Below are 16,598 nucleotides of genomic sequence, written 5' to 3'. Positions count from 1 at the left end.
GCAAACGCGCAAAGTGTGCTCCAGAAAAGCGAAAGAAAATCAAAAGTGTAGTGAAGGTAAAAAGTTAGCTGACCACCGATTAGAGCTGAACTTGACGCTGCTCCTCAATGTCTGAGCAGCTTGGCAAGGGCACAAACAAAGCACTTGTAGCAGATGCAGTTGCTTCGCATCTTTACTCGGATTACCAGACAACTGCGTCACATGTAGCGCTGGTTATACAATCCATAACACACACACACATTCAATCACACACATACGCACACATAAAAGACAGACATGGGCAGTTTGGATTCTTATAAAGCCTGCGATCTGCTGTCAAACGCTAATTCAAGTTCAACCCATATCAAATGACAAGCTTGTTGTTGCGATACAAAAAACAATTACGATTACAGAGCCAAAAAGGCAACGAGAAAATGCTCAAAGCTCAAAAGCTTGCAAACTGGCAACTAGCGAAAAATTATTAGCCACAATCGTGCCGCTGCTGTATGTACCAAGGAAGCAGGAGGTCAGGGTGGGCAACACACAGAGAACCGCAGAGACAACGAGACAGACAGACGGATGGACAGACGAGTTCCATATACCAGTTTTACCTATTGCAAGTCACAAAATTAAATTTTGTGCTTATATGGACATGTGCTGTGCACAGCAACAAGAAAAACAACAACAACAACATTAACATCGACAGCAATCAGTTAACAATAAGAACATATACGACGACTTACATGATTCATGCATTCAGTTCGTTGTGACGATCCTTGTAGCTGCATTTCTATACCGCTGATTTTTCATAAGAATTCTCATTTTATTTCTTTGTTATTTATTGGCAGCCGGAATATTACAAGGACGCACCGCATTTTCGACGCATTGGCGACGGACCGGAGTATCGCTTGGAGATACCCAGCGCCAAATTGGACTTTACCGGCACATATTCAGTTATTGCCAGCAATTGTCATGGGGAGACAAAGGCTGTAATCTCACTTCAAATCTTCGCCAAAGGTGAGTTCAATTGCTTAAATCTATTGACTAGCTGTTGCAGGTTGAGTAAACTTATCCATATAATCGATGTCACAATGTTTGTGGATATATGCTCAAGAGTCGTGGATAGACAACATCTTTCCAGAACTCATCGGCCATGCTCAGCAGGCTGGCTAAATATTCGGGATCTGCTTGCACCCAAACGTAATGCAGGGCTCCGTTCGTTTCGAATGTGGGACTGAGCACACAGTAAAGCGCCTTCTTTACATTCGCCAGAAACATTTGTATTTGAATTTGAGCCATATACTTGGGAGCAATGGTTTCGCGTGCCTCGAGGTATTTTTCGAAATCCTCCTCAGTCTTGGGCGCTTTGATTTCCACAATATGATCGTCCGTTATACCGTCTGGTGATGCACATAGGAAAGGATAGCTTTCGTGGAGCAATAAACCACACTCTATATACTCCTTGCTCTCCAATCTCTCCGTCTGCTTCAATATGAAGCGCTTGTGTTGCTTTAGTTGCACTCGCTCCTCGGGCTTTTCGTCGCGACCCTTGCAGAAGAGCATATTGAACAAATGTTCGTCGTCCGCTTGTGTTTTGCGTGAGATAATCAACTGCATCATGGAGCAGCGTATGCGCATATATTGCGCCTCTATCCATAACTTCGACTTGTACTGTGTTTTCGTCACCTCGCTGAGGCTCTCAAAGAGTCCACTCTGAGCCTGTATCTCCATGTGCTGCATAAAACTGTGCACATCGAATATGTTGTACTCGGTCACCTTTAGCAACACGTGATGCATAAGTATTGCCTCGAATTCGTCGGTTGTCTCCACGCACTGTCGATACAATGCAGAATCCCGTCCGCAGATGGCCAGTTCCTCCAAAACAGACTCTAAAAATGCACGTTCTTCGCCTTCGTTTGATGTATCAAGATCCACATCCGTGGGCAGATCAGCATCCCTTACCATGTCACAAATTCGTATGGCTTTGGATGGTTCGGGATGCACCAAAGCTTCCAGTTCATTGCCCCAGAATTCCACAACAGCTGTTGATCTTGTATCTGTGCTCTTGTTTTGTAGCCAAAATATGAACGCCACAATGTGTATGCAAACAGCTACAGCAGAAGTATAGAACAATTATTTGCCAGAGATTTTGTAGTTTAGCTTTTTACCTTCTCTGGGACAAAGACTGCACTGACTTTCCCGAATACCATTGGAGCCTTCACTGATTTTGAGGACAACATTCGCATGTGTTTCCGTATTGGCAAAGTCGGCTGCGGAGAATACTAATGCTTTCAAATCGCATATATCGTCCTGACGGCGCAAATGCACATAGTCTATTAAGAGATCATTGCTATCTGTTGAGCTTTTGTTAAAGAAATATAAAATTAACAACTTGTTGTATGCAAAAAAGGCGGGAAGGAAATGCTTACATTTGTTTGTCAGCCACTTCTGCAAAGTAGTTGAATACCATTCCATGATTGACTGTGGGTATATTGTGTATGGTTGCTTTGCGGAAACCAGGTTCTAAGTCCATGGGCACAATTACTAAGCCCCGCATTTTAAAAAATTACAGAAAAATTAATTTGAAAACAAGCAAAAACTCCAACGCGTATCAAGAATGGTTCGAAAATAGTGTGACCGCGTGTTAAATTTAGGAAAATACTGCTGTACATCAAAAAATATACTAAAACTATAGTTATTTTTTAATTGGCCATACAGACTTCTATAAATAGATTGACGAAAGCTGCTCACTGCTTGTGGTGAAAACACCATCACGCTCGCGTTCACGGTGCTCAACTGTTGTGTACGAACAGTATATAGTTGGCGCCAAATGAATATCTAAAAATGTTTGCAACAGATATTAAAATGTTTTATTTTTACAGATATACTTAAAGAAAATCGCATGGACAAGGTTCATACACGCCATGGGTAAGTAAATACCCACTGTTAGTTATTGTTTGAAGTGTTAATGTTTACCATTTACCTCAATTCAGCAATATTGAAACTTTGCCGCGCTTCGTGCGTAACCTGCGCAATCTTCGCTGCTGTGACGGAGACGCCATATCATTGGAGTGTCATGTGGAAGCCATGCCGGAGCCGTATATAATATGGGAAAAGGATGGTCACGTCATACCCAGCGATAGAGTCTACGTAATGTCATACGACGGTATTAAGGCCACATTAAGTATACCACGCGTGTACCCCGAGGATGAGGGTGAATACACTTGTGTGGCCAAGAACTCGGTGGGCCGCACACTATCGTCCGCCTGCATCATTGTTGATGTGCCGGAGGAGAAGGAGAATATGCTGAGTCGACAGCTGGCACGTCCAAGTGCCTTGCTCTCGGCCCATTCAACGCCACGTTCCACGCCCCGCTCGACACCAAACCGAAGCTTTTCACCAATGCGACTTTCCTACCGCAACAGCAGCATCGATCTGACAATGGGATCTGTGGAACGCCGGCGCAGCGATGCACGCTGCATAACGGCGCCCAAATTCCTAGCCATTCCTTACAATCGTGTCGTTGAGGAAGGCGACAGTGTGCGCTTCCAGTGCGCTATTGCTGGACATCCATCGCCATGGGCTACCTGGGATAAGGATGGCCTGATTGTAACACCAACGCCACGCATTCATGTCAAGGAAGTGGACGATCTGCGTTTCATTGAAATCGATGAAGTGGGCTTTGATGATGCCGGTCTCTATCGCATCACGTTGGAGAATGACTTTGGGCGCATTGAGGCCACGGCTCGCCTGGACGTGATCAGCAGTTCCCGCTACTCAAAGTCGCCCTCGGCGAGAAGTGTGCGCGCTTCCTCCTCGCGACGTAATGCCTATTTGTACAGACGTATCATGGGACCATCTACAGGTAATTCACTTTCTTGTTGCGTTTAATAACCAGCTTAGTATTATTGACTAAAACTTATTATTAGTTTTATGTAAACAAAACAGTATTACCGAAGGTTATTGTTTCTCAACAAAATAAAATAGCTATTAAATTGGTTATTAACCATTATAATAAAATCGTTTTGTTTTTACATGGAACAATTTCGAACCTTAAGAATAATTTTCATTTCATTAAATTGTATTACCTGTGAATATTTCAGCTATTGGCGGTCGCATGGCGTTAGCAAGCGGCTTCCGCGGCTCGTCGGTGCCCTCGGTGCGGTTCTATCACAATAACATTGAGCTGGAACCCTCGGACCGTGTGCACATTGTGCTGCAGGAGGAAGAGGCAATACTGTTTGTGGACAATGTAACCATTGCGGATGAGGGCAATTACACCTGCATTATCAGCGGCAATCACGATCCCTTGGTTAGCTCCATCGATGTGAAGTTCCATGAGTCAAATATTGATGTTCAACGTCAACCGGCCAGCATTGTGGATCATCTGCCCGAGCTCACACATTCTGTGGAGGGCGAGGTGATCGATCTCTGCTGTACGATCGATTGTAGTGAACCTTATAGTTACGTCTGGTTGCGCAATGGCGAAATTCTGCCCGACAGCGAGGAGTTCAAGTGAGAAATGAGCTCATAAACTGAGCCGCACATGTGCTGTGAATGCCAGCACTTTATATTTAAATACATTTGTATCTCAAACACATGTGTATCGTTATTTCTTTGCAGCTACATCGATCATGGCAATGGCTGTCTCTGTCTGCGCATCAACGATGCCTTTGACATTGACTCGGGCATCTACAGCTGTCAGGTGTACACGTCCCATACTGATGATGATGATCATGATGATGATGATGACAGCGGCTGCGACTTTGACTGTCGCAGCTCCGGAGAGCTGTGTGTGCTGGAGCGAGATCTCTCACGGACCGATGAAAGCATTCAGCTGCTCAAATCACCGCTGCCCGTGGTTTGTGCATCAGGAGCGGAAGCTCTTTTCTATGCGCGTGTTTACCCCTGCGAAGCGGACGCCGAATGGTATCTCAATGGAAAACTCATCAAGGATGACTCACAAAACATGACGGTGCGTAGACGCTAACACATTCAACACACTGACCCCCAAAAATTTGTCATAGCCACATCCATAACTTGTTTACACTCTTGTTTTGCTGCCGAAAGTTCCCTTTACATTCGTCCGATCGTTGTGTTTTAGGGCTTAATGAAGCTGCGCTGACCTCAATTGTTTATTTTATGAGCCGTCTTCATATTTTTGTGCATTCGCCGGCTCTCCATTGGAGCACTCGAAACCGCCTTGCCGCTGGCCATAATCATCACATGTGTGAAAGTTAAAGTCAGAATTCGACTACTAAATACCCGGTACCGACAAGAAAACATATGTTGTCTCTTAAATACAAAATTTCTTATTGAATATATTCAAATGAAACTATGATACTAGTCAGAATAAATTTTCGAAAAATATGTTAGGCGAAATGATATGATACTTAATATGATAATCAAGGCTATACCTATATATATATATATATATAAGGTTCGAGTTTTCTTATTATTAGTTACATAAATGAATTCTATATTATATTATATAATAAATTGAATATATTGCGGTTAAACTTTATAAAATTGCCGTGATGCGGGTATAAAATTATATTTCAATACTTTGTGATAACAGATATATGTTGGTACTTCGTTCGGCATATTTGCAAACTTATCCCATACCATAAGCTATACCCTAATGCATTAGCTTTGGCTACCGGGTATACAAACAAACGCGTTGCGTTCACACTTTGTCAACGTTCAGAGTTGTATATGCAGCGAAAACAACAACAATCATTATACACGCTTATATTTGCACACACACAAACAGACACAACAATAGCTATAAGAAATTATAAACAGAAACCCCAAAAAGATTAAAATGCCTCGGCATGCGCAACGCATGCAAACGAAGCGACGACGTTTGTGAAGTGACGCGACTGTCATCGAAGTCGCGTTGTGATCTGTTGCGTTGTGTGTTGTGTTTTGAATCGATTCGCTTGCGATGCTCGATCGCCTCGATCGGAGAGCAAACAGCACACAAGCAAGTGAGTCGATTGTGTGAGCACTCGCTCAATGGCTTTCAAGCGGCAAGCAAGCAAGTCGGCTAGTCAGTCGGGCGTTAGATAGTTTACTAATAACAATAAGCAGTCCCTTTTTTGGAGCAAGATGTCACAGGTATGGAATCCGTATATAGTTAACAATCGTTGCGGGGCATATCGATATCATCAACAATGTATAGTATGTAGATAAAATGCTGATAAGCGAGCGACGCTAAGCGACGCGCGCAATGAGAGTGAGCGTAAAAGTTTTTGTTGTCAACGATAGCAACGATAGCAACGGCAACGGCAAACGAAACCGAAACCGAAACTGAAAACGATCCCGAAGATTCAGAATCAGAGAGAGTGCTCGACTTTTAGTTGTGCTAAAAACGTTCTCATTAAGGTTAAATTGGTGCGTCGTCATCGCCATGCTCAGTTCAACACTGGCCATTGGCGCCGTCAGACGAATTAATTGAGTTGAGTTGAGTTCCAAGAACATGTACACATAGTTGACTTTGCCATTGAGGCAGCCTCAATATTTAAACAGTTTTCCAATACACACGCGTAGCTGCAATACTCACCACTAACACTTGTGCTCTTCGTCTTCCCTCTTTGCAGTTGGAGTCATATCCAGAGAACGGCATTCGCCTGTTGCGCCTGCGAAACGTGCAATTGGCGCAAAGCGGCGAACTGCGCCTACAAGTGAAGCATCATCCCCATCTCGCTGAGCGACGTTCCCCCCACTGTGCGCAGCTATACCTCACTTCTAGTACTACCCATCAGCAATCCCAAGCAACAGACGAAGAACAATAACATCTTACCACTGGCTGGCAATAATAGCTGCATTCTGCGTGGGCCACAGGATTGCACCGCACTAATTGGCGGCCATGTGCAGCTGAGCGTGCAGTTCGAGGCATTCCCCCAATACACAAGTCACCTGGTACAAGGCGGTAAGTCAGTTGCCGATCGTCAAGAACTGGAGAAAGCGTCAGGGGCATTGTTATGCAAATACATATTTGAGATAGGAGCAGATTTCACTTGCGTAATTGACGCTCTTTATTGGCATGTGACCTAATTAGGCATAATGCTGTCAACAGCTCGAAGATTAACGCAATTGTTGTTATGCCCATGATCCATATCAAAGTTATTATCTAGTCACCCCACAGCTACAGCTGCGCCCTATCTGGTTGCTTAAAGCTTGTATACAGCTTGTACACAGCTTGTTTGCTTTCTATGGGCACGTTTACATCTCATCGATCGATCTCGATCTCAGGTCTCGTTCGTTACACACTTGTTTGGCTATTAACAGTGTTGCCGGCTTAGCTATTTTCACGCTCAATGTGGAATAAGCTTATACATTGATTTGTTCTTTAAATTATAAAATTCCTATATAATGATTAATATATGTATAAGTAGCTTGTATCTCGAGCAAATAATTGGTTTACATTCGTTTTGTAAAATTACCCAACGCAATAAATGTGTCATGCATTGATAGGAACTCCCATATTTCCATTTTTCGTTTAGCAATAAAACTAGATTAGATTTTTTTATAGATTACCGTCACTCTCCCTTTTTTAAAAATCAAAGCAATCGAATGAGTAAAGTAGCTTTAATACAGCCATATGTAGGCATAATATTCACAGCAACTATCATAATGCTGGATATGATCATGATCAACGTAATAATAATTATACGTTCATATAACATGAAATATTATCATGTACTTAATTTTCAGAACATTCGCTATAAGTAAGTAAGTATGTAAGAGAATTGGCAACACTGTTTGTTAGTTAGTTGGGGTCTCTCTCTCTCCCTTTCTCGCTTGCTATCTCTCTCTCACTCACTGTGACTGTGTCACGATCAGTTTGCGGTATTGACGTATGCACGTAATTGTTGTAAACCGCAACAACAATCAATAACCAGGCGTCAGCATAGCTGAACGTGTTTGGTCGCCGCTGCTCACTCGAAGGTTGCTCCCAGCTCAAGCCCAGACTTAGACTCAGACTCAGACTCGAAGTGAACCCAGCCCCTAAGCTCGTATTAATCCCCAGCCCTTTTTCCCACACACAGTGTCATGCCATCGTTGAGGGCGCCAATGTGATCATAGAGACAACAGCGGAGCAATCGACGCTTTACATAAGCGACATCTCGGCCGATGACAGCGGCAAGTACACGGCGGAAGTCATGAACGATTACGGCGTGGAGGCAGCCGCCGCTTCAGTGGCCGTCGAAGGACCCCCGGAGCCGCCCAGTGGTCCGCCCAGCGTATCGCTTGGACCCGATCGTGTAGCTGTGGCCTGGTGCGGACCGCCCTACGATGGCGGCTGTATGATCACAGGTTTTATGTGAGTACAGATCGATTTACACCAACTCGTCAACTAATTCCCACATTCTCTTACAGCATTGAGAAGCAGGAGATTAATCCTACGGACTGTGATAAGGACTGGCAGCAGGTGGCGCGTGTCGTAGACACTTTGGCCTACACCGTCAAGGATCTGCAGCCACAATTGCAGTACAGATTTCGTGTGCGCGCAGAGAACATACATGGACGAAGTGCACCCAGCCAAGTCAGCGAGCTGGTGCAGATCACGCGTCCAGCAGCCAGTGCAGTAACTACAGACACAGAAACTTCAAGTGCGCTGAGCAGCATTAGCGTGCAATCTGGCGGCGATTTCAAGTCACGCTTCGAGATCATCGAAGAGCTGGGCAAGGGACGCTTTGGTGTGGTCTACAAGGTGCTGGAACGTGCACAGCCCGAGCAGCAGCTGGCAGCCAAGGTGATCAAGTGCATTAAGTCGCGCGATCGCCAAAAAGTACTGGAGGAGATTTCCATCATGCGTTCGCTGCAGCATCCCAAGCTACTGCAACTGGCAGCATCCTTTGAGAGCGCACGCGAAATTGTCATGGTCATGGAATAGTAAGTATTTCCTTTACTTTACTTTGCCATCAGCTAATGTATATTTTCACAATCTTACAGTATTACCGGAGGGGAGCTCTTTGAGCGCGTGGTCGCCGATGACTTTACGCTGACGGAGCTGGACTGCATTTTGTTTTTGCGACAGGTGTGCGAAGGCGTTGCCTACATGCACAGCCAGAGCGTGGTGCACTTGGATCTGAAGCCGGAGAATATTATGTGCCATACGCGCACAAGCCATCAAATCAAGATCATTGACTTTGGTCTTGCCCAGCGACTGGACACCAAAGCGCCGGTGCGTGTGCTCTTCGGAACACCGGAGTTTATACCGCCGGAGATCATTAGCTACGAACCCATCGACTTCAAGTCGGACATGTGGAGTGTGGGCGTCATCTGCTACGTGCTGTAAGTGAAGGAAAAGAATTATACCCCTTTCTGTTTTTAATCTTCGCTTCTTACAGTCTCTCGGGTTTATCGCCCTTCATGGGGGACACGGATGTGGAAACCTTCTCGAATATTACTCGCGCTGATTACGACTTCGACGACGAGGCCTTCGACTGCGTGTAAGTATCTTCAAATATTAGCTTATAGCTTAACGGATTTGTTTCAAACTGGCCGGTTCTTTTTACAGCTCACAGGAGGCCAAGGACTTTATCTCGCAGCTACTTGTGCACCGCAAAGAGCAGCGTCTGACTGCCCAGCAGTGCTTGGAGTCCAAGTGGCTGTGTCAGCGCCACGACGAGAATCTCAGCAACAATAAGATCTGCACGGACAAGCTCAAGAAGTTCATCATACGCCGCAAGTGGCAGGTGAGTTGAAACGTAAAAGTTCTTGCTAAAAAAAAGCCCGCTAATTCCTAACTGCTGCTTCGTTTTATGTTCGTACTTAACCCCATTGCCTTGCTTGATCCAATGCTTTGCTTGCTGCTCGCTTGTTCAGAAAACTGGCAATGCTATACGCGCTCTGGGCCGCATGGCCACGTTGTCGGCATCGCGTCGCAACTCTGCAATTGCCATGGGCGCCTGCAATAGTCCGCGTCCCTCCATCTCAGGTCTGGGGATGCTGGCCACCGCGAATGTAAGCAACCCACAGCAGATGGCTTCGCTGAACGAGGAGGAAGACGATTTCAGCGTGGAGTTGCCACACTCTGCAGTGGACAAACGCAAGTCAGCGAATGTACTTAAACTGCGTGATAAATCGCAGTGCAGCGAACGCAGCGATTCCGGTTATAGTGAATGCTCTAATGGAAGCCTAGGTGCTCAGGAGACACTACTGCTGACGCTGGCCAAGAGCAAGCTCGAGCAGATTGCCAAGGCAAACAACGAGCACACAGATCCAGCGACGAATACGCTGCCAGGCAATGTGCCCGCATTGGAATTACCAGCCAAGGGTGAACCCATCATGCTGTCCGACTTTACGAACACGATCAAGATGCGCAAGAAATCGCTGGAGGATAGCTGTGCACGCGAAAAGCTGAAGCCGCATGGCAAGCTCATGTGCGAATCAAAGTTGAAAGTGTCGCAGTTGAAGCATCGCTTCCAGCAATCGAGTGCAGCTGCTGCATCCGGCAAACCACCACCAGCTGCTACTGCTGCTGCCTTGAGCAACAAGGTTGCCAAGGTTGCGAGTGTGGGACACATTAGTAAACGTAACCACTTTGCTTGCACCTTGCGTAATCACATTCGCTATTCATTAATGTACTTTCTCTGTCTCTCTCTCTCTCTCTTTTTCTATCGTTGTTTAGTGTCAACTGTCGCCACTAAAGCGCGACCAACACAAACCCAATCGATGCCCAGTTCACCGCTGCCCCAACGCGCTGCAACGCCAACGCGGCTGAGCAGTCGCGTCCGCGAGACAACCGAGCGTCTTGCCCAACAGCACACGGTGGCCAGCGCACAGCGGCACAGCAGTGGAAATGGCAATGGAAATGGGAAGGGAACAAATCACGAGTCACGTGCGCGACATCTCATCAATCGATTCAACGAAACGAAACATATCACGTCCTAGCTGTCGAATGATTTCTTCTTGATGCAAGCTCTAAGTTCTTTTCTTTTATTGTTAAAAAAATATTACGATTATATGTTATCATTATTGAAAATGTGTACAATGTGTTGAAGAAGCACAGCAAAAAGCCCTAGTACGAAACTCACTCTCGAATATCAATATTGTATCTCATAAATACTACATGCATCCACTAGATGGATGCGAACTAATTGTAATTGTAATGCAAATCCGAATCCGAATCCAAAATGCAAAATGCAACCACATACATACAGCACACAATGGCACTTAGGCTAGACGAAGGCTACAATATTTAAATTATTTGTATCGATTTAATATATAATATATATTATATGCATAACTATTTACCATACTAATTAAAGTTAATTGTAACGAAGCCAGCGGGTGTCCTGGGAATCTCTAGAGGATCAACTAAACCTGGTCTCTTATTTTTTGTAAACTGTGTCAACTGTGTCTAATATGTTAGTCTGTTGCCGTATCTAGTACTGTCTGTTGCTCCAGCGGCCTTAATCGCACCCAAAGTCCGCCTGAAGCACGCAGTGTGACGCGAAACGTCTCCTCGATGGTTGTCTTGCCGGGTACGGGGATCAGTTGATAGCTGCGCAATAAACGCGATAGAATTGTCTTCATCTCGAGTATGGCAAAGCGGTTGCCAATGCAGTAACGTGGACCAGCGCTGAACGGCAGGAAGGCACAGGAATGACGCTTCTCCACCTCCTCGGCGGTAAAACGCTCCGGCTTAAATTTGTGTGGTTCCGGGTAGATGTGCGGCAGTCTATGGGTGGAATAGGGGCAGATAAAGACATTGCTGCCCGCTGGCAAAGAGTGGCCACCCAGGCGCACCTCCTCGCCCAGCTGGCGAGCGATGAGAGGCACACTGGGATACAGACGCAGCGACTCCTTGATGCACATCTCCAGATAGCGCATCTCGTGCAGATCGTTCATAGTTGGCGCCCGATTGCTCTGGCCAAATATGCGCTGCACTTCATCGCGGCACTTGTCCTGACAATCGGCATTTTGGGTGAGCAGAAAAGTGGTAAAGGCAACGGAAGCGCCCACGGAGTCCTGGCCAGCCAGCATAAATGTGCACGCCTCGCTGACAATATCGTCCTCGGTGAAATCCTCATTGGCATCGGCGATCTCAATCATGGAGTCGAGCAGACATTTGCGTTCCACATTATTGTTGCCCGCCTCAGCCATGAGCTGGCGACGCTGCTTGATCATCATCCGGGTGAAGTCGTTGAGACGCTTCTTCTGGTTGAGCTCATCGTTGGCCAGCGAGGTGAATCTATAGACGCTTTCAAAAAGCAGCCAAGGACGCAGACAACGCGTGGGTATCATGAGTTTGCCCTTGCGGAACGGCGAGTCCTCCATCAAGCCCAAGCCCTTCTTCTTGATGGGCACACCAAGCACAGCCTCTGTGTTAAAAAAGAGATTAGTTAAGGAGCAGAGGGAAGAAGTGCAGATTAATTGAGCTCACCATTGAGTATGTCCAGCACGCAGTTGTTCATATAGTGAGCAATGTTGATGTCCTTGTTGATGGCGGAGGCATCGAGGATTTCGTTCAACGATTGCGCAGCATCCACAAAAGTGTCAATAAACTTATAGAGCAGACTGTGATGAAATGCAGGCTGGATGAGCTTACGATGTGTGCTCCACTTGGAGCCGCTGCTAGTGATCAAGCCCTCCCCCAGAAAATTGTGCATCAGCTTATAAAGAAAGACCTTGTTCGTGTGCTTCTTGGACGAGAGTATGACTTGCAAATCCTCCGGCTCGAGAACCACAAAGAATGGCAGAAATGACACCCAAACGCGTATAAGCGAGCCATAGAGCGTAAAAGCTTTTGCGACATGATTTTGCATCACTATAACAAGACAAACGGGGCGTATGCGTAACGTGGCAGATTATAGAGCTGAGCAGTACTTACGATTCTTCTCCTTAATCAGCAGAGTGTTACCAATTAAAGGCCACGATGGCGGTCCCTGGAGACGCAGCGAGAGCAACACTGATCTTAAATACGACCATAGCTCTGAGTAGAATGTGTAGACGGTCAACAAGAGCGCGAGCAGAACGAGCACGCTGCACATCTCCAGCTTAGTGGCACGCTCCAACTATAGACGAGGAATGAGAGCGGTTGAAGATGTTAGTTGTTGCAGTTAATTTGTTTGCCAATTGGGTAGTTAAATTGCGGGTAAGTACGTAAACTGTTTGCAAAAGCCACCAGTCAATTGGCCCTTTGAGCGTCACTTGAATTTAATAGCTACACACTCACAAATAGTGAGTGCGCAAACACACAGATATAAGCACATGCTGGCATGCGAGCGAGTGTGGAGACTGAACATCGTTATGGCCAACTCGTGCCGCAAGTGTCGTAAGTTTTTCGTCAACACTCATCAACACATCGCATCCATAAACTTAAAAAGTGATCGAAAGTGCCTGGCAAAACGGTGTGAATTGTTTGGGACAACACGTCGCATGAGCGATATCGGCAGCTGTATGCTTTCGTCTAGGTTTTATACCGCACAACCCAACCCTAATGCGATATAATCAACAACAACACTCGCTCACACGCTCAAAAATAAGTCAACAATCGAATGCAATGTGCTGCAAGGACGCCACAATTGCACAGATACATTTACTAAGAAAACAGATACATTTGTTGTATCTGTTGCCCTTTGTGCCGCTGTTGACAAGAATTCTCTCCATTCAGCACCAAACAACAAAGTATCTTGATTAATGATGATCACCCAAAATGTATCACGGACGCACGTTTTGTTTCTCTCTGTTTTTCCCAGCGTCACACATTATCGTTTTGTTCCACAAACTCGCCAAACAATTTCGGAAATACATAAATACGAGCACTCACTCACCACATTGCCAAGTGTTTTGTGGTCCACAATCACACAAAGCAAAATAAAACGCCAACATTTTTAAATGAATTTCATAAAATAACAGAAAAGCATTAAATAATATAATATAATAATCTAAATGAGTCTAAAAAAAAAATAGGTGCTTTACGAAAATAACCAATTTGTTTACTTTGCTTAAATCTGCATAAAGTTCTTGTTTTTTTGTTTTGCTCAATTTTATGTCTTATTCAATTGATATCTTCTACCCGGTTTCTGCTGTATTTAGTCAATCTACTGCTGACCCATAAACATCATTTTTGGCCAAAGCCTTATTAATAATTGTAGAAATTGTACATATAATTTTAAGAACAACTTACTAATTAATGCACATTTATTTTTAACTCTCAATGAATTGCTGCACTGTTGTCTGGCCATGTTTACATTTTAATATATTAGAACTTGTTGTTGAATACAGTTTTATTTTTATCTGACATGCGAATCAAATCAAACAAATTCATTTACGTCTGCAATCTTTCACGCTTCTATATATTATTCTGTCGACGAGTCATCAATTTCTTCAGAAAATCATTTTACCCAAAATGTCAATACACATTCACACATAGAGTTTACCACACAAGTTGGCAGATTCAGGGTCAATTTCCCATGGTATTGTTATGTTATATTGTATTGTATGTGAGCTGCGAGTATTATCGCATAGTTCAGTTTTGTTTATAATGAAATCAAAGTCGCGTACAGGCCCAGCATGACAAATTAGTTATCAAAATATAAATATTACTAGCTTAGGGTGCATAACTTTCAAAATATGTGGCCAGAAAGCGAAAGTTGATGGGCATTTGATGCCACGCCCAGCACAAATAAACTACAACAACTACACAGCAATAGCAACAGCAACAGCAACAGTTGTAGCTGCTTCATACACATGTGTTTGTTTGGTTCAATTGGCTTTATTTGCATAGCTGTCAAAATGCATTTCTTGTAAAGCACGAAAATAAGACGCGACTCGGCTGACTTCTGACTTGACAACGAACCTGTAGACAAGGCAACAAATACGCTTACAAGAGTCGAACAAACTTCAGCTAGAAGCTTACCAAAAAACCAGTCAATAGAAAATGACCAAAAATAAATGAAACAACATTAGAACGATCCACACTAAAGCTCGTAGCCATCGGCCAACGCATTGGTGTTGGGATTGTGAAACAGACTGCGATCCCCGTTGCCCCAAGGGAAGCGTTTGTTGCGACGACGCATGTATTCGTACTTGACAAATGGCTGTTGGGAGGCGATGTCCTTTTTCTCCTCATCGATCGAGCGATAGGCATTAATCATGCACAGGCCAACGATTGGTGTGGCCACCAAAAATGTGACACGCTTCCACAGCAGCGAGCCGGTGGCTTTCACACCAAAGGAAGTCATGTTAAAGTTCAGCTGATTCAGTCCAGGACGTACATAGCGATCCCAATACTGCGACATTATCCTCGAGTTCCTAGTAATCTTCTTCGGTTTGAATTTATTTACAAATTTTTGTTATACTTTTTATATACGATTTCCTAATTCTCAATTTTTTTTTTTGTTACTCGAAATAAAGTTCTAGTCTTAGTAAAACATTCCTGTACAGTCGAATCGGAAACAACTCGATTGAAAATTTCTCATTGGCTCGGCTCAACAAGTGTGGGATGTGGGATGTGGGCGTGGCCGACGCCCTCACATAGAGTTTTTGTAATTAGGAAGTTTCAAGGGGGAATGTTGTTGTTTTCGTTGTTGCTGTGGTCAGTGAAGCGAGTCTTCCGCTTTTTCTATCCATTTATCCAGCCATCCATCCATCTATCCACTTGTCTAACAATATACTAAGTACGAGTGTTTCAATCATAATCAGGTATCATAAGCACAAGTGGCAAGAGAGTTGGAAAGAGAGAATTCGCAGCTAACTGGCGTATTTACTCAACAATTCACACATATCCACTAATAAATGTACATGATTATTTCTTACTAATTCTATAAATTATCAGCAGCTTCTTTCGGACACTCTCATACTCACAAGTATCCCCGAAAAAAAACACAAAATACATGGCCATCAAAACTTAACCAGTTTTTGCAATAGGCATGCAAAAAAATATTTAAAAAGGCAATTGAATAATGAACTTGAATTCAAAAGAATTTTAACTTAATATTAATATAAAAAGCTTACGCCATTTCTAAATTACGTTTTTAGTTATGAACCAATTCGACTCATTTGCATACTCATAAAGCAATTAATTTTATTGAATTTTCATTTTTGGGGAGTTCTGACATAAATTGCATAAATTTATAAATAGCAATTCTTGTCCTGCAATATTTAGCACTTTCATTTGTTTATGCCTAAATAAAATTTTACGGCATTGCTGAATTACGGTTTTCTTATTTGGCAAATCAACTTTATTCATATTGCACTTAATTTTATTCAATTTCCGTTTTGGGAAAAATTACTATAAATTAACTTTGTTTATGTGTTATTTTCGGCTATTTTTGCAAGCATTTAAAAATAGAAATTATGTTCTCAAACTTTGAGTACTTTCATTTTTTTTACCCATCACTTTTACTTACAACTTTTTCCACAATCATCTTGTAATTTTATTTGTTTATTTATTTAGCTCCAAAAATTGTTTCTTCACTGCACTTTACAATGTTTTGCACAACTGTCTTTAGAATGTCCTTAGAGCACACACATGCAGTGCCTAGCAGAAAAAAATTATCGACGCCCACTTAACACACAATTAGTACTCCAAATGGCGAGTACTTGTTGGAAAAGGTTCCATTCACTCACGCCGAAAGTCGATTTACAAATGGTGGATC

General features: G+C 43.8%; 4 protein-coding genes across 4 annotated transcripts in view; 1 reads left to right on the top strand and 3 right to left on the bottom strand.

Annotated features, from left to right (window-relative positions):
• Positions 1-2,626, bottom strand: part of LOC133843137 (uncharacterized) — a 31,622-nt gene extending 28,996 nt beyond the window's left edge. Inside the window, exons 1-3 of the mRNA XM_062276562.1 lie at positions 2,409-2,626; positions 2,148-2,341; positions 723-2,090 (exon numbers count right to left, since the gene is read on the bottom strand). Of these exons, the coding sequence (XP_062132546.1) occupies positions 1,066-2,090; positions 2,148-2,341; positions 2,409-2,536 (1,347 nt within the window). The 5' untranslated portion in view covers positions 2,537-2,626 and the 3' untranslated portion in view covers positions 723-1,065. The remainder of the gene's footprint in view (positions 1-722; positions 2,091-2,147; positions 2,342-2,408) is intronic.
• Positions 1-11,251, top strand: part of LOC133843101 (muscle M-line assembly protein unc-89-like) — a 23,218-nt gene extending 11,967 nt beyond the window's left edge. The window contains 15 exon segments of the mRNA XM_062276498.1: positions 828-996; positions 2,862-2,907; positions 2,973-3,844; positions 4,083-4,494; positions 4,603-4,954; positions 6,582-6,701; positions 6,703-6,882; positions 6,884-6,913; positions 8,034-8,308; positions 8,365-8,880; positions 8,941-9,282; positions 9,339-9,440; positions 9,509-9,686; positions 9,817-10,525; positions 10,622-11,251. Of these exon segments, the coding sequence (XP_062132482.1) occupies positions 828-996; positions 2,862-2,907; positions 2,973-3,844; positions 4,083-4,494; positions 4,603-4,954; positions 6,582-6,701; positions 6,703-6,882; positions 6,884-6,913; positions 8,034-8,308; positions 8,365-8,880; positions 8,941-9,282; positions 9,339-9,440; positions 9,509-9,686; positions 9,817-10,525; positions 10,622-10,884 (4,566 nt within the window). The 3' untranslated portion in view covers positions 10,885-11,251.
• On the bottom strand, positions 11,191-16,598 carry LOC133843132 (probable cytochrome P450 4aa1). Its single transcript, XM_062276554.1, has 4 exons — positions 16,350-16,598; positions 12,827-13,010; positions 12,380-12,763; positions 11,191-12,317 (listed from the first exon to the last, which is right to left on the bottom strand). The coding sequence occupies exons 1-4, from the start codon at positions 16,365-16,367 to the stop codon at positions 11,362-11,364; spliced, it is 1,542 nt and encodes a 513-aa protein (XP_062132538.1). The 5' UTR covers positions 16,368-16,598; the 3' UTR covers positions 11,191-11,361.
• On the bottom strand, positions 14,694-15,368 carry LOC133843160 (cytochrome c oxidase subunit 6A, mitochondrial). Its single transcript, XM_062276588.1, has 2 exons — positions 14,858-15,368; positions 14,694-14,797 (listed from the first exon to the last, which is right to left on the bottom strand). The coding sequence occupies exon 1, from the start codon at positions 15,237-15,239 to the stop codon at positions 14,919-14,921; it is 321 nt and encodes a 106-aa protein (XP_062132572.1). The 5' UTR covers positions 15,240-15,368; the 3' UTR covers positions 14,694-14,797; positions 14,858-14,918.

This window comes from Drosophila sulfurigaster, chromosome 3 (genome assembly GCF_023558435.1).
Source record: "Drosophila sulfurigaster albostrigata strain 15112-1811.04 chromosome 3, ASM2355843v2, whole genome shotgun sequence".
NCBI lineage: Eukaryota > Metazoa > Arthropoda > Insecta > Diptera > Drosophilidae > Drosophila > Drosophila sulfurigaster.
This window is presented reverse-complemented; position numbering and strand designations above follow the sequence as displayed.

Coding starts and splice junctions, on each gene's coding strand:
- LOC133843132 (XM_062276554.1), bottom strand. Junction 12,764..12,826: donor GCTGATTAAGGAGAAGAATC/GTAAGTACTGCT, acceptor GTCTTGTTATAG/TGATGCAAAATCATGTCGCA. Junction 12,318..12,379: donor CGTGCTGGACATACTCAATG/GTGAGCTCAATT, acceptor TTTTTAACACAG/AGGCTGTGCTTGGTGTGCCC.
- LOC133843160 (XM_062276588.1), bottom strand. CDS start 15,239: ATGTCGCAGTATTGGGATCGCTATGTACGTCCTGGACTGAATCAGCTG.